This window comes from Carcharhinus amblyrhynchos, chromosome 15 (genome assembly GCF_965287045.1).
Source record: "Carcharhinus amblyrhynchos chromosome 15, sCarAmb.v2.hapA, whole genome shotgun sequence".
Lineage (NCBI taxonomy): Eukaryota > Metazoa > Chordata > Chondrichthyes > Carcharhiniformes > Carcharhinidae > Carcharhinus > Carcharhinus amblyrhynchos.
Window position 1 is genome coordinate 15,028,032 of NC_137338.1, and position 24,064 is coordinate 15,052,095.

Sequence of the window (24,064 nt, forward strand, 5' to 3'; positions counted from 1 at the left end):
TCCAGACGGACAGTGGCCCAAGCCAGGAATCAAACCGAGCTTTCGGAGCGTTGCTCCTTCATCAGGTGAGTGTCACACACCTGAAGAAGGGGTAGCAGTTCGAAAGCTCTTGAACCTGGTGTTGTGAGACTTCTTACTCGGAATGATATAAAGGCTTTGCACGGGGAATAGTGCAGTTTCATTAGAATATGGGTTAAAGGACTAAATGATGAGAACCGGTTACATAAACCTGTCTTGTATCTTAAAGGGTGAGGAGTGATCTAATTAAGGTATCAAACTGATGAAGGGATTTGATAGTTTTATTTCCTCTGATGGGGAATCAAGAACAAGAGGAGTCACAATCTTAAAACTGTGATTTCCGATATACTTATTAGACTATGCTGATGACACCAAAATTGGTGGAAAGGCAAATTGTGCGGAGGGTGGGGAGAGTCTGCAGAAGGATCTAGATAGGCTGGGCGAATGGGCCAGGAAATGGCAAATGGAATTTAATGTTGGCAAGTGCAAGGTGGTCCACTTTGGTAGGAATAATGGTAGGAAGGATTATTACTTACATGGAGAAAAACTGCAGCAGGCGACGGTGCAGAGGGACCTCGGGGTCCTTGTGCATGAGTCGCAAAAACCCAGCTTGCAGGTGCAGCAGGTGGTCAGGAAGGCGAATGGGATGCTGGCCTTCATCGCGAGGGGGATTGAATATAAAAGTAGGGAGGTCTTGCTGCGGCTGTATAGGGCATTGGTGAGGCCGCAGCTGGAGTACTGTGTGCAGTTTTGGGGGCCGTACTTACGCAAGGATATTTTAGCCTTGGAGGGAGTGCAGAGGAGGTTTACTAGGCTGATGCCGGAGTTGAGGGGGTTGAGCTATGAGGAGAGGCTGAATAAACTAGGCTTGTACTCGTTAGAGTTTAGAAGAATGAGGGGAGATCTCATTGAGACGTATAAGATGATGAATGGGATGGATAGGATAGAGGTGGAGAGACTCTTCCTGCTCAGAAAGGATAGTAGGACTAGGGGGCACAGCCTCAAGATAAAGGGGGGGCGGTTTAGAACGGAGTTGAGGAGGAACTTCTTCACTCAAAGGGTGGTGAATCTCGGCCCGTTGAAGTGGCGGAGGCTACCTCGCTAAATATTTTTAAGACGCGGGTTGATGGGTTTTTGATGAGAGAGGGGATTAAGGGTTATGGGGAGAGGGCGGGAATGTGGAACTGAGCCACGACAGATCAGCCATGATCTTATTGAATGGCGGGGCAGGCTCGAAGGGCTAGATGGCCTACTCCTGCTCCTATTTCTTATGTTCTTATGACTATAACCTGGTGTTGTGCGACCTCTGATCTTGTCCATCCCAGTCCAACACCATCATCTCTCCATCATGACCACATTAAAATCAGAGCTGTGTTGTTTCGGAGTGCAATGAGAAATTATTTCTTGGCACTAATAGTGAAGGAAGTTAGTGGACGTGGGATCAAATTTTTTTTTTGAAAACGGAGAACAATGCATTTGTGGTGGGATCGGTCGCCGAATAACAGTGAAGTAGCAATCAGCCATCTAACTGAACGGTAAAACACTCTCACGGCCTGGTCCTGTTCAACTGAAACCAGGAGAGATCTTCACTAAAACCAAAAGGGAGAACACTGGAAAATCTCAGCAGATCTTGGCAGCATCTGTAAGGGGGGGAAAAGAGCCGACATTTCGAGCCCAGATGACCCTTTGTCAAAGCTTGAATTCCAGCATCCGCGGTAATTTGCTTTTATGCTAAGATGCTTATCAAGTCAGGCTGATGGATTCAACTCTGGTATCGAGCAAGAGGAGCGTTAGTTTGACAAAAAAAGCTGACACAGGAGCGGGCTATTATTTTTTTAAAAGATCAGTGTGAGGGAGCTAAGCCACAAAAGGAAAAAGGGGTAGGAATCTGCAGGGAGAAGATGGTCTTGTACAAGGCTATAGGACAAAATGCTGAAAAATCCTTCTATTCAGGTGAAGTAGGATGGACGACTGCAGCTGGGAGAATGCATCATGGTCGTTATTTTATCATTACGATAAGATAACTCCCGCACGGGTGGCACAGTGGTTAGCACTGCTGTCTCACAGCACCAAGGACCTGGGTTCAGATTCCTGTCTGGGTGGAGTTTGCACATTCTCCCCATGTCTGCATGTGTCTCTTCCAGTTTCCACCCCCCCACAGTCCAAAAGACGTGCAGGTTGAGTGGACTGGCCATGCTAAATTCTTCCTCAGTGTATCCAAACAGGCACTGGAGTGTGGCAACTCGGGGATTTTCACAGCAACTCCTAACCAGTGTTAACTTCATTTGTGGCTAATAAATAAACTTCAGTTACACTGGTTCAGCTAATGAATTTGTAACCATGTAATGTTGGTAACCACGGCTCTGTGTATTCCTCTTACTGTGTGACCCTGCTGTTTAATGATTCTGCAGAAACTGTGCTGGTGAAGCCAAATCAGCAATAAAAAAAGCAACAGTAGTCAATACTGATTACATACACGTATGCAGAAGTTTAAATAATCAAACCCAACAGACTAATGCTGTCATTTTGCTCTACACAAATCTTCTTCCGCCCTACTACACCAAACCCTACCTATTCCTTTTTCCTTTTGTACTCGCACTTAATTTAACTTTAATTCTGGAACTTGCCTTATTTTTTAAACACAAATCAGGTTTCAATGTAGGCAACTGACAAATGACTGGTTTGTGATGGCAAAGATGTACTTCAGGAACTGCGTTTATCTAGTCAGGTTTTTTATTGGAAGTGATTTCTACAATCGAACAAGACACCCCACTACCCCCAACTTTCAACAGAGAGATCACCACAATAAGTCAGTGCTGGAATGTATTTGCTGCGTTGCTATCTAGTGGCTCTCTAGCCAACTAAAACTGCTGACTTTTGCCAAGTACAAAGCTAAACAGTAACAAGGTGAAAGCAGGACACGGAGTGAGATCATGCCAAATCTTTGCTGGTTATTAAAGGACAAAGTCTTAACAGCGAATCAATAATATTTCCACACTGAAACAACATTGAAGAAAGCCCACCAATGCCTGTGCTTTCTCAGAAGGCTAAGGGAATTTGGCATGTCAGCTACAGCTCTCACCAACTTTTACAGATGCACCATAGAAAGTATTCTTTCTGGTTGTATCACAGCTTGGTACGGCTCCTGCTCTGCCCAAGACCGCAAGAAACTACAAAAGGTCATGAATGTATCCCAATCCATCACGCAAACCAGCCTCCCATCCATTGACTCTGCCTACACTTCCCGCTGCCTCGGCAAAGCAGTCAGCATAATTAAGGACCCCACACACCCCGGACATTCTCTCTTCCACCTTCTTCCGTCGGGAAAAAGATACAAAAGTCTGAGATCACGGATCAAATGACTCAAGAACAGCTTCTTCTCTGCTGCCATCAGGCTTTTGAATGGATTTACCTCGCAGCAAGTTGATCATTTTCTACACTTTAGCTACGATTGGAACACTACATTCTGCACTCTCTCATCTCCTTTTCTATGAACGGTATGTTCTGTCAGTATAGCATGCAAGAAACAATACTTTTCGTGGTATGTTAATACATGTGACAATAATAAATGAAATCAAATCAAATGGGCAGTGCAGTGGCTGGCACAGCTGTCTCACAGTGCCAGAGAGCCGGGTTCAATTCTGGCCTCGGATGATTGTCTGTGTGGAGTTTGCACATTCTTCCCGAGATGCGTGGGTTTCCTCCTGTCGGAGGATAGGTGCAGGATAGGTGAATTAGGCCTTGGTAAATTTGCAGGGATGGGTGTGTGTGTGTGTGTGTGTGTGTGTGTGTGTGTGTGTGTGTGTGATGGTGGTGGTGGTGGGCCTGGATACGATGCTCTTTCAGAGAGTCAGTGCAGACTCCACACAGACCCTCTTTGTGCACTGTAGGGATTCTGTGGGTGGCTTGCTCTTTGACCAAGCTTTTGGTCCGGAGGTTCTTGTGAAGTGGCTGGAGGGACGTTTAGATAAAAACAGACAAACGCAAGTTGTTGTTGTCCCCACTGGTTATCAAATCCACCTGAACCACTTGGTCCAAACTGAACCGGTCAGCAAATCAGCAACTGGAAACCACCTCCCCAGAAAACAGGAAGGGTGGGTGGGGTGGGGGAACCAATTAAGATGAGCGCTCAATTTTAGGGGTGGTAAAGAAAGAGCAAAAACAAGTTGCTTGCGTGACTATACTCTCAAACAGCAAAAGGAATTCTAAACTTCTAATAATTTATACCTGGTAAATTATCCTTCAGAAGCGCAGAATGTGTACTGAACAGGTGGTTCTCAGTCACTTTAATTAAATTCATCGAGCAAAGTGCAAAGTACCTTATTTACTGTAGGATTCAGTCACCTATTAGAAGTTACAATAAAATTAATGACGGAAAACACCTAAGTTAACGAAATGAACCAAAGTACACAGACACGGAGTCAGGAGAGAGAACCAGCAGGAGGGTTACAGGGGTAAAGTTATAAAACAAAAATAGAGTTGGGAGCCAAAAGAATGAAGCCAAAATACTTTGGGTGCCGGAGGGAGTGTTGGAAATAGTCAGCAGGTCCGGCAGCATCCGTGGGAGAAAATCAGAGTTAGTGGGGGCCTGTTTTTGGGCACAATGCAATGGTAAAGTGGGGCATAAAGTGGTTAGCACGATTGGCACTAGTTTTCATGCCTGGTGCCATTTTACGAGCACCGGATTCCCAGCGCGGTCAATCTTTCATCGGAAATGGGCAAGAAGCAGGTTAATTTATGTAAATTTATTTTAATGCTGTTTTATATCTGCTTAGCGAGCCCAGCACGCAATCGTCCAGGCTCGCGCACCCTTTATGGCTTCACTGAGAAAGATTGTCACCGGCAAAGAGTAGACATGCTCGCCACGAATGGGGAGCAGTCAACCTGGCCTTGCCGGTGGAACCGGAGGGCACTGAGGCCCCAGGGGGAGGCTGAGGGCAAGGAGGGGTGCACCTGGGGCAGTGGCAGTGCCACCCTGGTACCTGGGCGGTGCCACCCTGGCAATGCCAGGAGCTAACGGGGACAGGGTCAGTGGAGGAAGCAGTTAATGGGGAGGGCGCCCATTGCCACTCTGCAGGGATCGGTGAGGGGGAGAGAGGGCGGGACATGGGGGCCCACTGCCACTCTGCAGGGATTGTCGAGGTGGGGGGGGGAGGCCGGCTAGTCTGCGATTGGTCTGGGTGGCAGTGGTCGGACGGGGCTATATCTTGGGGATGTTCAGTAAACAGGTGTTCAGGACAGGAAAGGTGTTTGGATACAAATGGAGAATGGGTGACTCTTAAATTAACAACACAGCTCTGACAAAGGGTCATCTGGACTGGAAACGTTGGCTCTATTCTTTCTCCATAGGCGCTGCCAGGCCTGCTGAGATTTTCCAGCATTTTTCTGTTTTTTGTTTCCGATTCCAGCATCCGCCGTATTTATGCGACTCTTAAATTAACACGGACTGCCACACTAGGAATTGAAAATGAGAAGCTGGAACTAAAAAACTGTGAGTGTTTCACTGTCATTGGGTAATGTAATAGTATAGCAATGCACACAGCAAACTTTCTCAAATGTGCCTTTTAGAAGGAGGACAGTTTCTTTGATCATCATGAACTTTACCGAAGAACAAATCCAATGTGAGCACCACATGACATGAACACAGACCTTGAAGGGATTCAGTGCTGGCCCCGAGTACAAGGGCTACCACAAGGATGATGCAATACCATGCCACAGCTGCATCATCTCAAAAACAAACATGTGGGACTCAAAAGGGTTTGCCTGCCATCACACGCCAGCGAGTGCTGAGATTTTACTAGCAAGCAGCTCAAATCCTGGTTTAACATTCTGAAAGTTGCTTTGTTTCCCTCAGTGAAATGCAGCTCTTGTGAAGCAAAGGGTGGCGTTTGATGACAAAATGAGGTGGTTCTATTCACATCGCCCATTACTTACTGGCTCGTCAATGAAGTATTTGAGCCGGTGTTCTGTACTATTCCGTTCACTGTGTAGGCTTGAATACTTTGAATGCACAAGTCAAATCAAATTCATACTTTACTACTTATCCTATCACTACTCAAGATCAGAGAATCATAGAATTTCACAGCACAGAATGACGCTATTTTACTTATCTTTGCCAACTCTGTTTCAACAATGCAAAACATGCTCTCTCTCTCTCTCTACACAGCCCTGTATCATCTCTGCGTCAAACATGTATCTAATTTTCTCCGCCTCAACTAGCTGCCTGTAGTCAAGTAGTCCCATCGCAAAAGAAATTTCTGCTAACGCCCCACATTCTAATGATATCATAAACTGATAATGTCTTTGTCACAGATTCTCAAACAGTCTCATCCTATTCACCCTCAATCTTTCAGCATGTAAACAACATTGGAAAAGTACCTTTTGATGAGGGGAGACCAAAAATTAATATTCAAAATGATGGGGGGGCGGGGGGGGGGGGGGGGGAGGTTTCCATTGAGAAATCATTTCTCCTGGCAGTAACCACAAGAATGAAAAATAATTGGCAAAAGAACAGGAGGAGCAATGTGGAGAAATATTTCCTTGCTAAGTATCATTTTGTAGAGTTTTACAGCACAGAAAGTGGTTATTCAGCCCATCATGTCAGTGATAAGAACATAAGAAATAGGAGCAGGAGTAGGCCATCTAGCCCTTCGAGCCTGCCCCGCCATTCAATAAGATCATGGCTGATCTGAAGTGGATCAGTTCCACTTTCCCGCTTTCTCCCCATAACCCTTAATTCCCTTGTCTATCAAAAACCTATCTACCCATGACTTAAATATATTTAGCGAGGTAGCCTCCACCACTTCAACGGGCAGAGAATTCCAGGGATTCACCACCCTTCGAGTGAAGAAGTTCATAAGAACATAAGAACATAAGAAATAGGAGCAGGAGTAGGCCATCTAGCCCTTCGAGCCTGCCCCGCCATTCAATAAGATCATGGCTGATCTGTTGTAGCTCAGTTCCACTTTCCCACCCTCTCCCCATAACCCTTAATCCCCTCTCTTATCAAGAACCCATCAACCCGCTTCTTAAAAATATTTAGCGAGGCAGCCTCCACCACTTCAACGGGCAGAGAATTCCAGAGATTCACCACCCTTTGAGTGAAGAAGTTCCTCCTCAACTCCGTTCTAAACCGCCTCCCCTTTATCTTGAGGCTGTGCCCCCTAGTCCTACTGTCTTTTTTGAGCGGGAAGAGTCTCTCCACCTCTATCCTATCCATCCCATTCATCATCTTATACGTCTCAATGAGATCTCCCCTCATTCTTCTAAACTCTAACGAGTACAAGCCTAGTTTATTCAGCCTCTCCTCATAGCTCAATCCCCTCAACTCCGGTATCAGCCTAGTAAACCTCCTCTGCACTCCCTCCAGGGCCAAAATATCCTTGCGCAGGTGCGGCGCCCAAAACTGCACACAGTACTCCAGCTGCGGCCTCACCAATGCCCTATACAGCTGCAGCAAGACCTCCCCACTCCTATATTCAATCCCCCTCGCTATGAAGGCCAGCATCCCATTCGCCTTCCTGACCACCTGCTGCACCTGCAAGCTGGGTTTTTGCGACTCATGCACAAGGACCCCGAGGTCCCTCTGCACCGTCGCCTGCTGCAGTTTTTCGCCACGTAAGTAATAGTCCTTCCTACCATTCTTCCTACCAAAGTGGACCACCTCACACTTGCCAACATTAAATTCCATTTGCCATTTCCTGGCCCATTCGCCCAGCCTATCTAGATCCTTCTGCAGACTCTCCACACCCTCCGCACAATTTGCCTTTCCCCCAATCTTGGTTCCTCTTCAACTCCATTCTAAACTGCCCCCCCTTATCTTGAGGCTGTGCCCTCTACTCCTGCTGTCCTTTCTGAGCGGGAAGAATCTCTCTACCTCTACCTTATCCATCCCTTTCATTAACTTATACGTCTCTATAAGATAATGGCTCTTTGGCTCTTTGAAAGTGTTGTCCCACATCTTCCACAACCCACTGCAAGTACATGTCCAATTGTCTTTCTGAAAGTTACTGTGGAATTTGATTTCACCATCCTTTCAGACAGTGCTCCAGACCTCAGTAACACTCAGCATGGAAATATTTCTCCTCATTGCTCCTCCCATTCCTTTGCCAATTATTTTTCAGTCTTGTGGTTACTGCCAAACGAAATGATTTCTTCTGAATTCCTCAATGAAACCACCCCCTCCTCCCCATTTTGAATATTTCTTTTTGGTCTCTCCTCATCAATCTCCGCTTTAAGAGCAATCAGAGCTTCTCTGAACTCTCCATTTCACTCAATGCCAGGTATCATAGCAGTAAACCTCTCCAGGTACTTAACATCCTTCCTAAAGTATGGTTAGGGAGTGTGTGGCAATGTGGAGCAATCAGATCGACCATGATCTTACTGAATGTTGAAGCAGGCCTGAGGGACTGAGTGGATACTCCTGCCCCTCATTTGTACGTTCATATATTTGTGTGTTCCCACAATTACATACAATTTTCCATCTGAGACTCAATAGAGCTTTGTAAAGAATTAGAATGACTTTTTTAATGTTGTATTCAATGTCCAAACTTACATGGGTTCATCCTGAGTCAAAACATTGGCTCTATTCTTTCTCCACAGATGCTGTCAGACCTGTTGAGTTTCTTCAGCATTTTCTGTTTTCGTTTCAGATTCCAGCATCCGCACCATTTTGCCTTTGGCCATATTTACAAATTTAAGTAAGCCCCAGATTCCTTCTTCAACCAGCATGTCAACTACCTTCAAATATTGGTGATTATTCACCCCCTCCCCGTCTCTGTCCTCGTACCACCCTCAAAATAGTAACTTGTGGATTATATTGTCTCTCCATGGTGTTTCTCCCAAAGTGGATCACTTCACAGTCAGCCACAGTGTGCTACTGCACCCACCATGTGTTTTCCCGTATCCTGGGTTAGCCTGTGATTAACATCCTCAGTAATTACTACATATCTTGCAATCTGTAGTTTCCTCTACTTGAATTTCCGGCTCTGCAATTAAACAATTTTCTGGGGAAAGAAAAGCTACCGATGGCAGTTACTTAGCATGGGGTGGCACAGTGGTTAGTCCTGCTGCTTCACAGCTCCAGGGACCCAGGTTTGATTCCGGTCTCGGGCATTTACATGGAGTTTGCACATTCTCCTATCGTACATGAGTCTGTTTACCCATGTGCCCTCTGGTGGATTGGCATCCCCCCCCACCCTCCAGGTGCATCCTGCCTAACGCCTAGTGTCTGTCGAGTAGGCCCGTGATCCTGAATTGGAATATGTGATTAAGTGACTTTTTTTTATTCATTTGTGGGACATGGGCATTGCTGGCTGGCCAGCATCTGTTGTCCATTCCTAGTTGCCCATGAACTGAAGGCTTGCTAGGCCATTTCAGAGGACTCAAAGTCAACTACATTGCTGTGGCTCTGGAGTCACATGTAGGCCAGACCAGGTAAGGACGTTAAATTTCCTTCCCTAAAGGACATGAGTGAACCAGGTGGGTTGCTCCAACAATCAATGATTTTATGGTCATCAGTAGATCCCTGATTCAAATTTTTTTTTAGTGGATTCACATTCCACCATCTGCTTTGGCAGGATTCGAACCCAGGTCCCTAGAACATTAGCTGAGATTCTGGATTAATAGTCTAGTGATAATACCACAAGGCCATCGCCTCCCCTAATCACTGCTTAGGGTGATTGAAGAATCTTTTGATATAACTGAATGACGTATCAGGACCTGCACTTTCTACATAGCAATAATGATATTTTTACCTTTCAAATATCAGTAATCCGTACCTTATCGTCAAACAGTTGAGCTAAATCATCATTTTGGTCCATTCATGTATCGGTATCAGAATAAATTCAAAGATCACACTACTTTTTTTTATCAGATCTCAAACAGTGACGAGACAGAGTACAGGAATGGGATAGAGAATCTGGCGAATTGGTGCGGCGACAATTATCTCTCCCTCAATGTCAACAAAACAAAGGAGATTGTCAGCGACTTCAGGAAGAGTAGAGGAGAACATGCCTCTGTCTACATCAACAGAGACAAAGTAGAAAGGGTCAAGATTTCAGGTTTTCAGGTGTCCAGATCACCAACAATCTGTCCTGGTTCCCCCCGCATACCATCACTATAGTGAAGAGAGTCCACCATTGCCTCTACTTTCTCAGAAGATTAAGGAAATTTGGCATCTCAGCTCCAACTCTCACCAACGTTTATAGATGCATCACAGAAACATTTTTTCTGGCTGTATCACATCTTGATATGGCCCCTGTTCTGCCCAAGACCACAAGGAACTACAAAAGCTCATGAATGTAGCCCAATCCATCACACAAACCAGCCTCCCATCCATGGATTCTGTCTACACTTCCCGCTGCCTCAGTAAAGCAACCAGCATAATTAAGAGGTCCACTTGCGCCGGACATTCTCTCTTCCACCTTCTGTTGGGAAAAAGATACAAAAGTCTAAGATCACATACCAATTGACTCAAGAACAGCTTCTTCCCTGCTGCCATCAGACTTTTGAATGGACTTACCTTGCATCAAGTTGATCTTTCTTTACACCCTAGCTATGACTGTAACACTACATTCTGCACTCTCTCGTTTCCTTCTCTATGAACAGTATGCTCTGTTGTTTAAAAAAGGTTCCAAAAGAAATCTGGGAAATTACAGGCCAGTAAGTTTGACGTCGGTGGTTAGCAAGTTAATGGAAGGTGTGATAAGGGATAGGATCTACAAATATTTGGATAGACAGGGACTTATTAGGGAGAGTCAACATGGCTTTATGCGTGGTAGGTCATGTTTGACCAATCTAATGGAGTTTTTCGAGGAGGTCACCAGGCAAGAGGATGAAGGGAAGGCAGTGGATGTTGTCGACCTGGATTTTAGCAAGGCCTTTGACAAGGTCCCTCATGGGAGGTCAGTTAGGGAGGTTCAGTCGCTAGGTATAGATGGGGAGGTTGTAAATTGGATTAGACATTGGCTCAATGGAAGAAGCCAGAGAGTGGTTGTGGAGGATTGCTTCTCTGAGTGGAGGCCTGTGACTAGTGGAGTGCCGCAGGGATCGGTGTTGGGTCCATTGTTGTTTGTCATCTATATCAATGCTCTGGATGACAATGTGGTAAATTGGATCAGCAAATTTGCCGATGATACAAAGATTGGAGGTGTAGTGGGCATTGAGGAAGGTTTTCAAAGCTTGCAGAGGGTCTTGGACCAACTAGAAAAATGGGCTGAAAAATGTCAAATAGAATTTAACGCAGACAAGTGTGAGGTATTGCACTTTGGAAGGACAAACCAAAGTAGAACGTGCAGGGTAAATGGTAGGACTCTGAAGAGTGCAGTTGAACAGAGGGATCTGGGAATACAGGTACAGAATTCCCTAAAAGTGAGGTCACGGGTCGATAGGGTCGTAAAAAGTGCTTTTGGTACATTGGCCTTTATAAATTGGAGTATCGAGTATAAAAGTTGGAGTGTTATGGTAAGGTTAGATAAGGCATTGGTGAGGCCAAATTTAGAGTATTGTGTACAGTTTTGGTCACCTAGTTACAGGGAGGATGTAAATAAGGTTGAAAGAGTGCAGAGAAGGTTCACAGGATGTTGCTGGGACTTGAGAAGCTGAGTTGCAGAGAGAGACTGAATAGGTTAGGACTTTATTCCCTGGAGCGTAGAAGAATGAGGAGAGATTTGATAGAGGTGTATAAGATTTTGATGGGTATAGATAGAGTGAATGCAAGCAGGCTTTTTCCACTGAGGCTAGGGGAGAAAAAATACCAGAGGGCATGGGTTAAGGGCGAAAGGAGAAAAGTTCAAAGGGAATATTAGGGGGGGAATCTTCATGCAGAGAGTGGTGGGAGTGTGGAATGAGCTGCCGGATAAAGTGGTAAACGCAGGGTCACTTTTAACATTTAAGAAAAACTTGGACGGGTATATGGATGAGAGGGGTGTGGAGGGATATGGTTCAAGTGCAGGTCAGTGGGACTAGGCAAAAAATGGTTCAGCACAGACAAGAAGGGCCAAAAGGCCTGTTTCTGAGCTGTAATTTTCTATGGTTTCTATAGCGCGCAAAAAACAATATTTTTCACTGTTTCACATGTGACAATAATAAATCAAATTAAAGAGGATGATCACATCAGCATCCTGCTTGCTGCAATATTCTCAAGAACCCGCATTAGCTTTACCTCCTCTGGACTATCTTCTTGCAAAAATACTTCCAAACAAATGAACAGTCAGAAAGTCATAAATCACTGCATGGAGTTCTTAAGAAAAAAAATGGCTCGGGGTTTTCCTCTCCTCCCAAAACAAAGAAAATAAAATTGGTACAATTAATTGCTTCCAAATGCACAACAGTCACAAAATGTCTGAGACATGAGGATTTATGCTACATCAGCTGTTTTTTTTTGGCCTGTGTGGACAGAAATCGACAAGTTTCCAAAGCAAGATTGCGAGAATCCACACTGGCAGCACTTTTAACTGTCTGATATTGAATGCACGGCCTATACATACACAATTTAAGTCCAGACAGCATACTTGCAGTTGGCAGAGCTTAGGCATCTTTCAGCAGCACTTTCCAAACCCATGATCTCCACCTACAGTGCTTAGCACTGCTGCTTCACAGGGACCCAGCTTTGATTCCCAGCCTGGGTCGCTGTCTGTGTGGAGTTTGCATGTTCTCCCCATGTCTCTGTGTTTCCTCCTACAGTCTGAAAGACATGCTGGTTGACCCAAACAGGCGCCAGAGTGTGGCGACTAGGGGAATTTCACAGTAACTTCATTGCCATGTTAATGTAAGCCTTACTTGTGACACCAATAAATAAAATTTAAACTTTAGGAGAAGAAAGACAGCAAATGCGTGGGAACACCACCGCCTGAAAGTTCCCCTCCAAGTCACACACCATCCTGACTTGGATACGTCACCATTCCTTCACCAACACTGGTTCAGATGCTGGAACTCCTTCCCTAACAGCACGATGGGTTAACCTGCACAGACTGCAGCAGTTCAAGGTGGTTTTCTGCCACCCTCTGTAGTACAATTGGGGACAGGTAACCGTGAAGAAATAAAAACAACAATTGCTCCCAGAGTGCAGAGGCATGCTGATACAATCTAACCACTAAGCCATGCAACTCACCAGCACACTGCACAGGCAAGCTTCCAGCTGTTGTTCAGCCAAGACCACCAAGCAAGTTAGGACATTTGTTGCTGGTTATATAGAGCTCAGTGGGGAGAATTCCAATCTCAGTAATGGATCTACTTTGCACTAAACTGACTGATAATTTGAGAACAGTGATTATCACTGAGCTGTGTGGCTAAAGCATTGGGTTTTCGAATCTGTCAGTGAACTGACGTGGCTGATAGGCCAGTCATCTTGGGACCATCTTGACACTAAGAAAGCCATGTCTGACAAAGAAGGGGATGGGGGGGGAGGGGAGTGCTTTGAATCCAATTCCAGTAATGTGGTTTTCCTTCAGTAAAATACAATTCCGCCGTTATGGGTTACAATGGAGTTTTAAACTGAACACATCTCACAGCTTTAGGACCCTATTGCTAATCTTGTGTCCTCTTAGCCTTGACACTATTTACACTGAGGCAGGAAAGTGCCTGTATTTTTCAACTGAATAGACACAAGCCACGTGAAACAAAATCATTCTGAACAAAACATAGATTGCTTTCAGCTTCAACAAGAAATACATCTTCCTCATTCCCCCGCCTTTCCAAAACCTACACTATTTTTCCAAACTCACTTTGAATCAGAAGGAAATGAAATCTGAGATACACCTACTTCTTGCAAGATACCAGCAAAGGGATATGGTAGAGTTGCTTCAAAACACAAAGTTGATACACAGCAAATGTCACGACATAGTTAGAAAAAAGTAGGCCATAATCTGTTATCTGTTTAAAAAAACTGATTAAAATTTTAAAGTTGAGGCCTTGCTTAACAAGAACCAGGGCGGAAGTGACCTACTTATCAATCTCAGAGTCATAGAGGCTTACAGTATGGAAACAGGCCCTTCGGCCCAACTTGTCCATGCCATCCTTCTTTTTAACCCCCTAAACTAATCCCAATTGCCAACCTTTGGGCCATATCCCTCTGTGTCCATCTTACCCATGTAACTATCTAAATGCTTTTAAAAAGACAAAATTGTACCTGCCTCTACTACTACCTCTGGCTTGTTCCAGACACTCACCACCCTGTGTGTGAAAAAATTGCCCCTTTGGACACTTTTATATCTCTCCCCTCTCAACTTAAATCTATGCCCTCTAGTTTTAGACTCCCCTCCCTTTGGGAAAAGATATCGACTATCTAGCTGATCTATGCCCCTCATTATTTTATAGACCTCTATAAGACCACTCCCCAGCCTCCTATACTCCAGAGAAAAAAAGTCCCAGTCCATCCAGCCTCTCCTTACAACTCAATCCATCAAGTCCCAGTAGCATCCTAGTAAATTTTTTCTGCACTCTTTCTAGATTAATAATAACCTTTCTATAATAGGATGACCAGAATTGCACACAGTATTCCATGTGTGGCCTTACCAATGTCTTGTACAACGTCAACAAGACATCCCAACTCCTGTATTCAGTGTTCTGGCAGATGTAATCAAGCATGCTGAATGCCTTCTTCACCACTCTGTCCATCTGTGACTCCATTTTCAAGGAGCTATGAACATATATCCCTAGATCTCTTTGTTCTGTAACTCTCCCCAATGCCCTACTATTAACTGAGTAAATCCTGCCCTGGTTCAATGCATCACCTTGCATCTGTCTAAATTAAACTCCATCTGCCATTCGTCAGCCCACTGGCCCAATTGATCAAGATCCCATTGCAATTGGAGATAACTTTCTTCACTGCCCGCTATGCCACCAATCTTGGTGTCATCTGCAAACATACTAAATATGCCCCCTATATTCGTATCCAAATCATTAATATAAATGACAAATAACAGTGGACCCAGGACTGATCCTGGTTATAGATCTCTAGTTTGAAAAACAACTTCCTACAACCACTCTCAGGCTTCTGTTAAGAAGCCAATTTTGTATCCATTTAGATACAATCTGATTAAAGAGAATTGAAGGCTTATAGAGGAAAATAACAACATGGTTCCTCTACAAACCTTGAAAAATGCATTCCTGTCAGCCAAAAGTGCCTACGTTAACCATCGTTGTAAATAGGTTAAAGATCTTTAAGTAAAGTTTATTTATGAGTCACAAGTAGGCTTACATTAACACTGCAATGAAGTTACTGTGAAAATCCCCCAGTCGCCACACTCCGGTGCCTGTTCAGGTACACCAAGGGAGAATTTAGCATGGCCAGTGCACCCAAACAACGCATCTTTCGGACTGTGGGAGGAAACCGGAGCACCCGGAGGAAACCCACACAGAGAATGTAAAAACTCCACACAAACCTGGGTCCCTGGTGCTGTGAGGCATCAATGCTAACCACTGTGCTGCCCCTGTATACTCACGCTTTAGTGAAGTAAAGACCCTTTAAACACAATTTTGTCAGAGAATGTTGCTAATTACTCTTGGAATGTATCGTGCTACAGAAGAGGCATAAAACAGCAACAGCTTTCATTGATATTGCACCTTTAAGGTAATAAAACGCTCTGAGGCAATCGACAGGAGGGTTACCAAACAAGATTTGACAAGAGTCACACAACGCAATTTAGCGAAGGTGACCAAAGAATTGGTCGAAGACAGAGTGCCCTGGAATGAGAAGGGAGAGGTGGAGATGGAGAGGTTCAGGGAGAGAATGCCTGGGTTTGTGGTCTAGGCAGCTGATGGCATATCCATCGACAGTTCAGCCATTAAAATCGGGAATGGGGAAGATGCCAGAATTAGAAGCGCATAGCTATCTCAGAGGATTATGGGACAAGAGCAGCTTACAGAGTTAAAGGGGCACAGATGCTGGAGATCAGAATTTTAAAATTGAGGCCTTGCTCAATGAGAACTCAATGCAGGCCAGTGAGTGCAGCAAGGTTGGGTGAATGGGACGGTGAGAGTTAGGATACGGACAGCAGTGTTTTAAAATGTCCGTATATTTATGGGGTGTGAGGAACAAGAGACAGGCCAAATCTACATCGGGAAAGTTAAATCTAGAGGTACGGAGAAGAGTTTTAACAGCAAATGAACTGCAGCAGGAACAGAGTTGGGAAATGTTGATGGAAGTGAAAATAAATGATGTTAGTGATGGTGTAGGTGTGTGGTCAGAAGCTTGTCTTGAGGGTAAACAGAACGACAAAGTTGCAGCAGTCTGGCTTAACCTCCAGTGGTCAGGAAGAGAAATGAAATGGGTGGCTAGGGAATGGAGTTTGTGGGGGTGAACAAAACGATAGCTCTGGTCTTTCCAATTGTTGGCTCAGCCAAGGCTGAACGTCAGGAGGTGATGGGTGAGCCCGACGCTTTTGGAAACGCATGCTGTATTTTTGGAAGGGGTTGTCAACGGGCAGCATGCAATAGAGAAATAGGTGGTTGTTAAGGATAGATCCTTGGGGGAACAACAGAAATAAGAGTACAGGAGGGAGAAATACAGTCGCGCGTAGTCACATCATTATGTTATCAATATCAACTACATGGGAATAAGTTAAAAATCTACAGCTTAAAGACTGTTAGCTCATGTGACACACACCTTAATGTTTAAAAAAGCAAATTACAGAATGTAAACAGTTATCCTTCTCCTTTAGGTACCATGTCCGAAGAGGGTGTTGGTGACCGACCATGGACTTCCATTGGATTGGTCCATGATCATGCTTGACAAAGTACCGCAATGGTTTCTCATTCTGCTCTGCAGGATAGCTGACCAGGAAACTCCACTTCAAGTTTTCAGGTGTCCAGATCACCCCACACTGGCACTATAGCTAAGAAAGCCCATGAATGCCTCTACTTTCTCAGAAGACTAAGGAAATTTGGCACGTCAGCTATGACTCTCACCAACTTTTACAGATGCACCATAGAAAGCATTCTTTCTGGTTGTATCACAGCTTGGTATGGTTCTGGCTCTGCTCAAGATCGCAGGGAACTACAAAAGGTCATAAATGTAGCCCAATCCATCATGCAAACCAGCCTGCCATCCACTGATTTTGAATACTCTTCCCGCTGCCTTGGCAAAGCAGCCAGCATAATTAAGGATCCCACGCACCCCGGGCATTCTCTCTTCCACCTTCTTCCATTGGGAAAAAGATACAAAAGTCTGAGGTCATGTACCAACCGACTCAAGGACAGCTTCTTCCCTGCTGCTGTCAAACTTTTGAATGGACCTACCTGGCATTAAGTTGATCTTTCTCTACACCCTAGCTATGATTGTAACACCATATTCTGCACTCTCGCCTTTCTTTCTCTGTGAACAGTATGCTCTGGCTGTATGGTGCTTTTCACTGTATGCTAATACATATGACAATAATAAATCAAATCAATTCAAATCACTTGCCATCAGACACATTGGAAAGATATACAGGCTGGTGATCAATCTGGCCACATCATGAGTGGGCTTTCCACCGTTGACAAGTCCAGAAAAGTGACCTGAACCCAGAACTTGTGGCCCAGAGGTAGGGACGATACCACTGCACCACAACACCTCTACTTCATGGTGTACATACATTCAATTGAGGAGATCTGCTTTTTAATTATTCGCAGTCACGACAGCAAGGTCACAAGAGGCTAATGTATTTCTGTGAAGTCACTATTGGGGGAATAATTAATAGCAACATTATTAAACTTGACTAATGGGCAAATTACAGAACTGTAAGATGTCCCAAGTCGTTTCTCAATAACATGCAGTCAACATAATACATGCTTACAATTAATTCCAAGTCACTGTTATTTTGGACACTAGATAACAGTATGTTACTGAAAATGGTTAATGTCACCTCCTAGAACACCTTGTAACTGTTAATTATATTTGTTTTAAAATGAGCGTGACCTTGCAAGTTTCAACACAGCTGCCCTGGTCAGTGAAGTAAATGATTGAAAACACAAACTTCATGTAATTAAAACAAACTCTTCCAGTGTGCAAAGCAAGTTATGAACCAGTATGTGGGTGGCACAGTGGTTGGCACTGCTACTTCACAGTGCCAGGGACTTGGGTTCGATTCCAGGCTTGGGTCACTGTCTGTGTGGAGTTTGCACTTTCTCCCCGTGACTGCACGGGTTTCCTCTGGGTGCTCCGGTTTCCTCCCAGTCTGAAAGACGCAATGATTAGGTGCATTGACCTGAACAGGTGCTGGAATGCAGGGAATTTCACAGTAACTTCATTGCAGTGTTAATGTAAGCCTTACCTGTGACTAATCAATACATTTTAAACTTTTTTTTAAAAAAATGTAAGCCTTGTGACTAATAAATAAATTTTAAACTTTTAGTTCTCAAATAGATGGCTTTCAAAGTGACTGAACATAGATTATATGTAAAGTTATTGCCAAAAGGTAGGGGGGGGGGGGGGGGGGAAGGAGACAAGTCTTACCACAGTTTACCTGGTTAAGTTTTCGATCTTTGGTGGAATAGTTCTAAGTCTGTTTCCCCCAAGTGAAAGAGATTTGAGTCTTTGCAATTCCAGAAGCTGAGAAGGAACCTCTTCGAAACGGTTGCCACTGAAGTTGACAACTTCCAACCCCATCTTGCCCAGGTCTTTGGGCAGAGAGGACTCGTCCATTCGGTTATTTTTGGCTATCAAAGTCTTGAGCTTGGCCAGCCCCAGGATCTCATCGCAGATGAAGTTGAGTCCGTTGGAGCTGATGTCCAGGAACAGCAGATTCCTGAAGCAGGCGACACTACCCGGGAAGACGGTCAGTCTGTTGTGGGTCAGCAGCAGCTGCTGGGTCTCCTTCTGCTTCTCCTGGCTGATGTCTTCCAGGGGCACCGTGTCCAGGTCCATTCTGGACAAGTTCAGCACATTGTCTCCTTCCATATTCTCCAGCACGTCCATGGCTGAGCCAGGCAGAGCGAACATGGTTGGTGGTGGGGTGGTAAAGGATAGAATGGGGAAGGGAGAGGATGGAAATCAGATGCTGCCCACAGCAGCGCAGCAATCCCGATCTGGAAAAGTGATACAAGTTGCTCGCGGAATTTCAATGGAGCACTCGCTTCCCCCCAAGCTGGGGCGGCGCCCCGGAATCTGAATGGCGCAGAGCGGCCCCGCTGGCTGCTGGCGGTGAGTGTTGAGCGCTGCAGGTTCCGGGGCCGGCTCTGTCAATCACACACACACACTGTAACAAGCTCGCAGTGACGGGCAGTCTGCGCACTGACGCACAGAGTGAGAGTGAGTCCACCCACAAAGTGAAATCCGCACCAGCCCTTCCTGCAACTGCAGCCAGACGGGAGTGCAACAGAAAAGACTCAAAGCAAACCTTGTGAAAACAACTGCTGCTGCCTTGCAAACATTCAATACAAAACGGTGTCCCCTCCAATCTATAGGAACAGGCTCAGTGAGAAACTACCCTGCCCACTGTCATTGCCAGCTCAATACCCCCAAATTTCACCCTCCAGCCCTTCTATCATGCGTCCTTCAAGTTCACAATCCAAGTTTTTTTTCCATTCCCACCCTTACTTTTTTAAAGTTTATTTATCAGTAAGGCTTACATTAACTCTGCAATGAAGTTACTGTGAAATTCCCCTAATGGCCACAGTGAGGTGCCTGTTCGGGTCAATGCACCTAACCAGCATGTCTTTCAGACCCAAACCAGGAATTGAACCCAGGTCCCCAGTGCTGTGAGGCAGCAATGCTAACCACCGTGCCACCCATTCTTTCCAGGCAGATTTCAAGACTGTCACAAACTTCTCTTCCACTCCCCTCTATCTTACTTGTTGCTCATAGTTATTCCCACCAGGAGATCTGTTATCATGGTTTTCCATGACTAACCATGGATCTTGTACTGCAGGGGGTCCCAGACCTGATTTTCACAGTAACTTCATTGCAGTGTAAACGTTAGCCTATCGTGACACCAATAAATTAACTTAAAATCCCTACAGTACAGAAGAAGGCCATTTGGCCCATCAATCCAGCACTAACAACCATCCTACCCAGGCCCTATCCCCTTAACCCCACCTATTTACCTTGCTAATCTCTTTGATAGTGGCTACAAACTTAACCTTTAATGTTTATTTACTAGTGTCACAAGTAGGCTTACATTCACACAGTAATAAAGTTACTGTGAAAATCCCTTACTCGCTGCACTCCAGATACACTCAGGGAGTATTTAGCATAGCCAATGCGCCTAACCAGCACGTCCTTTAAACTGCAAGAGGAAACTTGAGAACCCAGAGGAATACCCGCACAGACACGGGCAGAACATGCAAACTCCATGCAGACAGTGACCCAAGCTGAGAATCAAACCCAGGTCCCTTGCGCTATAAGGCAGCAGTGCTAACCACTGTGCCTCTCCAACTTTTCCTCATAAGACACCTGGTATTAGGCTAGTAAACCTTCTCTGAATTGCTTCTAACACATTTACATCTTTCCTTAAATAAGAAAACCAACACTGAACACAATACTCCACATAAAGCTGCTCCTGTCTAAAAACAGGCCTACAAATATAAATACAATTTTTGTCAAGAGTCTGGCCTTGTGAAGTATTTATAGTTATCAAATATGAATGTCTAATTAGAAACTGTTTTCCCCTAACTTGAAAAGGCAAGTTTACATCTGATGGACTCAGTGTTATTCAAGGAATAAAGACTAGGGCTAGGATTTTTCAGGAATGTGGAGACATCCTCAGGGAGCACATCCCACCCACTCCAGCAACCTCAATGCCATTTCATGCTCTAATAAGTGTTGATTGACAGAAGGTGGGGCTTACTCCCAGCATGAGGAGGAAGTCCCACCTTAGAGACAGTCTTTCCAGGAACAGTGCTACAGTGGCCAGAAGAGGCACTGCATATAACTGCCTGGAACTATCTGCTGGGAACTGGAGGAAAGGTCAAAGGCCTAGTCGGGTTATGAAGGGGGATATCAGGATCTCAGGAAATATCACAGGGGTGGGGAGGGAGCAAGTCCCGAGGTCACCGGACCCTATTGGCAGGGCACCACATATCAGAAAGGAACTTCTGATGGAGATACATCTCCCCTGTCAAGATAGAAATTTGTTCTATTTCTGCTTACCCCACTCCTTCCAGATCTGTTATCCGCCAACGCCTGCCAGCCTAGAAATTGAGGCTGGGTGAGAAAGGGGTCTTAAGTGGGGCTAGGGTGGGTTTTCTGTTTGACAACCTGCCTGCCCCAGTGTAACATTGTAGCCAGGTCAGGGAGAGCAGGATCCTGGTGGGAATCTCATCCATGCCACCTCAGAACCCACCAGGGTTGGGGGACGGGGTGGGCAAGTTGGGGGGAGGGTTGTGTGGAGTGTCAAATTCTGGCCCAGATCTTCTGGTCAGCAGTGATGGGAGGTGGGTTAAGAATGGGAAAAGCGATTGCCTCATGGTATAATCGCTAGACTATTAATCCAGAAACTCAGCTGATGTTCTGATGACCCGGGTTCGAATCCCACCATGGCAGCTGGTGGAAGTTGAGTTCAATAAAAACAAAAGCTGCAATTAAGAAGCTACTGATGAAATCATTGTTGATTGTCAGGAAAACCCATCTGGTTCACTGATATCCTTTAGGGAAGGAAATCTGCCATTCTTGTCTGGCCTACATGTGATTCCAGAGCCACAGCAATCTGATTGACTCTCAACTGCCCTCGGGCAGCTAGAGGTGGGCAATAAATGCTGGCCAGCCAGTGACGCCCATGTCCCACGAATAAATATTCAAAGAATAATTGGGTCGGTGGGGCGAAGTATTTGGGTCTGGGGAACTATAGGATTGAGGGGTATTCGGGTGGGTGGTGGAATCTGTGGGGGATGGGCCCCCTGCTCCAGAAATTCACAGTGGGAAAATACTTGGGTAGGTATTGTGCAAAACAGGCCAAAGTCTCCCAAATTGAGATCGGCATTGGCATCGGGCCTTATTCTCCCATCACAGTGTGCTAGGTTTTTGTTACATCAGGTTGGAAGATGTGCATGTCGGCCATTTTGCGGGACATGTGCACGTGTCCATGATGCGTGCACGCCTCCCACTGCTAGGGAGCAGGCACATTGCGACTATACTGGAAACTGGAGGGTAGACAGGTAAGTGATTTAAATCCACTCTTAATGTAGTTAAAATGTGAGTATCGGGCCTGAAACTCCGAGTCTGATAGCATCTCCCACCCTGCCAGGAGTATTTCACTCAGAGATTTAAAGTAGTTCTCCACATTCAGGGAACTAGCGGGAGACCCTGCTAGAATCAAGGGGGGGCGATCGGTGACCACCACCCCCTCCCCCAGGGTTCGTGCAGTGGGGGGAGGGTGTCCCCTGGGCATGGGCACAGTGGCAGTGCCAGCCTATACCCCTGGCATTGCCCAAGGGGCAAAGTGCTCATTCCCAGGGGGCACATTGGCACTGCCCACCAGGCATGGGGCAATGCCAAGGGGTGGGGCATAATGTGGGCAGGGCCTAAGTGCAACTGATAGGGAGGTGGGGGTCCCGCTGCCACTCTGCATTGAGATTTGGTCAGAGCTGGAGGGAGGCCAGTCATCGGGCAGGCCGGGGGGGGTGGGGGGGGGGGGGGGGGGGGGGGAGGCAGGGTGGTGGTGGGAGGGCCTGTCGGGGTGGGGGGGGTGGGTGACTGCCAGAGTGGGGGAGCGTCTGCTGGGGTAGGGGGATCGTTACTGCCTGGGGGGGGGGGGGGGGCAGGGTTGGAGATCAAGGCCCTCTGGGACGATGGGAGGTTGGAATGGTCATGGGGGCGGCAATCAGGCCATGGGAGGATTGGGAGGGGCAGCATTGTGAGGGGTCCCGGGCTGGTCAGCGATCGAGCTGGCCAGCAAAGGGGAGGCTGACAGATCGGGGCCAGTGCACACGCGCAGACTTCGGGAACCGTCAGACTCCAGTGTGAATAGGCCCCGCCTCCCCCGAACTTTTAATGATATTCACAATTGTGACCTCTGCATTGCACAGGGTGTGGGAGATTCGAGTCTGAACTCCCACTAAAAAATGGTGAATTACACCATTTTTCCCACGAATTCAGCACTTTGAATTTTTTTCTGAAGAATTGAAGTATTCCGAGCACTACAAATATGCCTGTCCAAAGTTTAAACTTTTCGGGCAATTACCATGCATTTGCATGGGTCAGGAAGTCTTAAAAGATCCGAATGTGCAACAGGGACAAATCATAGAATCTCTATAGTGGAGAAAGGCTTTCTGGCCCATCGAGTCTGCACCAACAGCAATCCCTTCTGGCGGTATCCCTGTAACCCCACATATTTACCTGGCTAATCCCCCTGACATTAAGCGGCAATTTAGCATGACCATTCCACCAAACCCGCCCATCTACCAGTGAACCATAATACTTTTCTAATGTTACCAAAAACTAAAATTTCAATATAATGCAACAAATTTATATTTTTCTGTGGGAAACTGTTTTCTTCAAATAATGGTTGGTGTTTGTATATTGCAAGAATGGCTGTTTCCCTCTCTTCCTTTCAAGATGTCTCTTAAAATTTGCTTCTTTTACCTGGATTGTTATCACTGCTTTTAATAGCTCCTTTTTTTTATTTAGCTTTTACCTTTTCTTTGAGAAGCACCGTGAGATATTTTCAATGTAAAGGCACATATAAATGCAAATTATTGTTGTCGATGAATATTTATCATGAACAAAAGTACTGCAATTTATTATTCACTGTATATCTTGCCAATGTAAGATGTTCACCAATACCTGTCTACGCATGCGCGCTACACTTGCGCACTCCACACTGATGCTTTAGTTAAGAAAGCCCAACAATGCCTCTACTTCCTAAGGAAATTTGGCATGACCGCTATGACTCTCACCAGCTTTGAGAAAACATCCATTCTGGTGGTACCATGACTTGGCATGGCTCTGACCAAGACTGCAAGAAACTACAAAGGGTCATGAACAAAACCATCATGCAAATCAGCCTCCCATCCATTGACTCTGCCCAGAATTCTGCCGGCACGCCTGACCGGAATCGGGATGGGTGGAGCTCAGAACAACATTTTCCTTGGCCTCGGATGGGATCTTATGAGCCTTGGGCGGGCAAGGTGG

General features: G+C 45.6%; 1 protein-coding gene across 1 annotated transcript in view; it reads right to left on the reverse strand.

The window, feature by feature from the left end:
* Positions 1 to 19,109, reverse strand: part of lrrc58b (leucine rich repeat containing 58b) — a 52,404-nt gene extending 33,295 nt beyond the window's left edge. The window contains exon 1 of the mRNA XM_080203445.1: positions 18,462 to 19,109. Coding sequence (XP_080059571.1) covers positions 18,462 to 18,937 — 476 coding nt within the window. The 5' untranslated portion in view covers positions 18,938 to 19,109. The remainder of the gene's footprint in view (positions 1 to 18,461) is intronic.
* Positions 19,110 to 24,064: the final 4,955 nt, after the last annotated feature.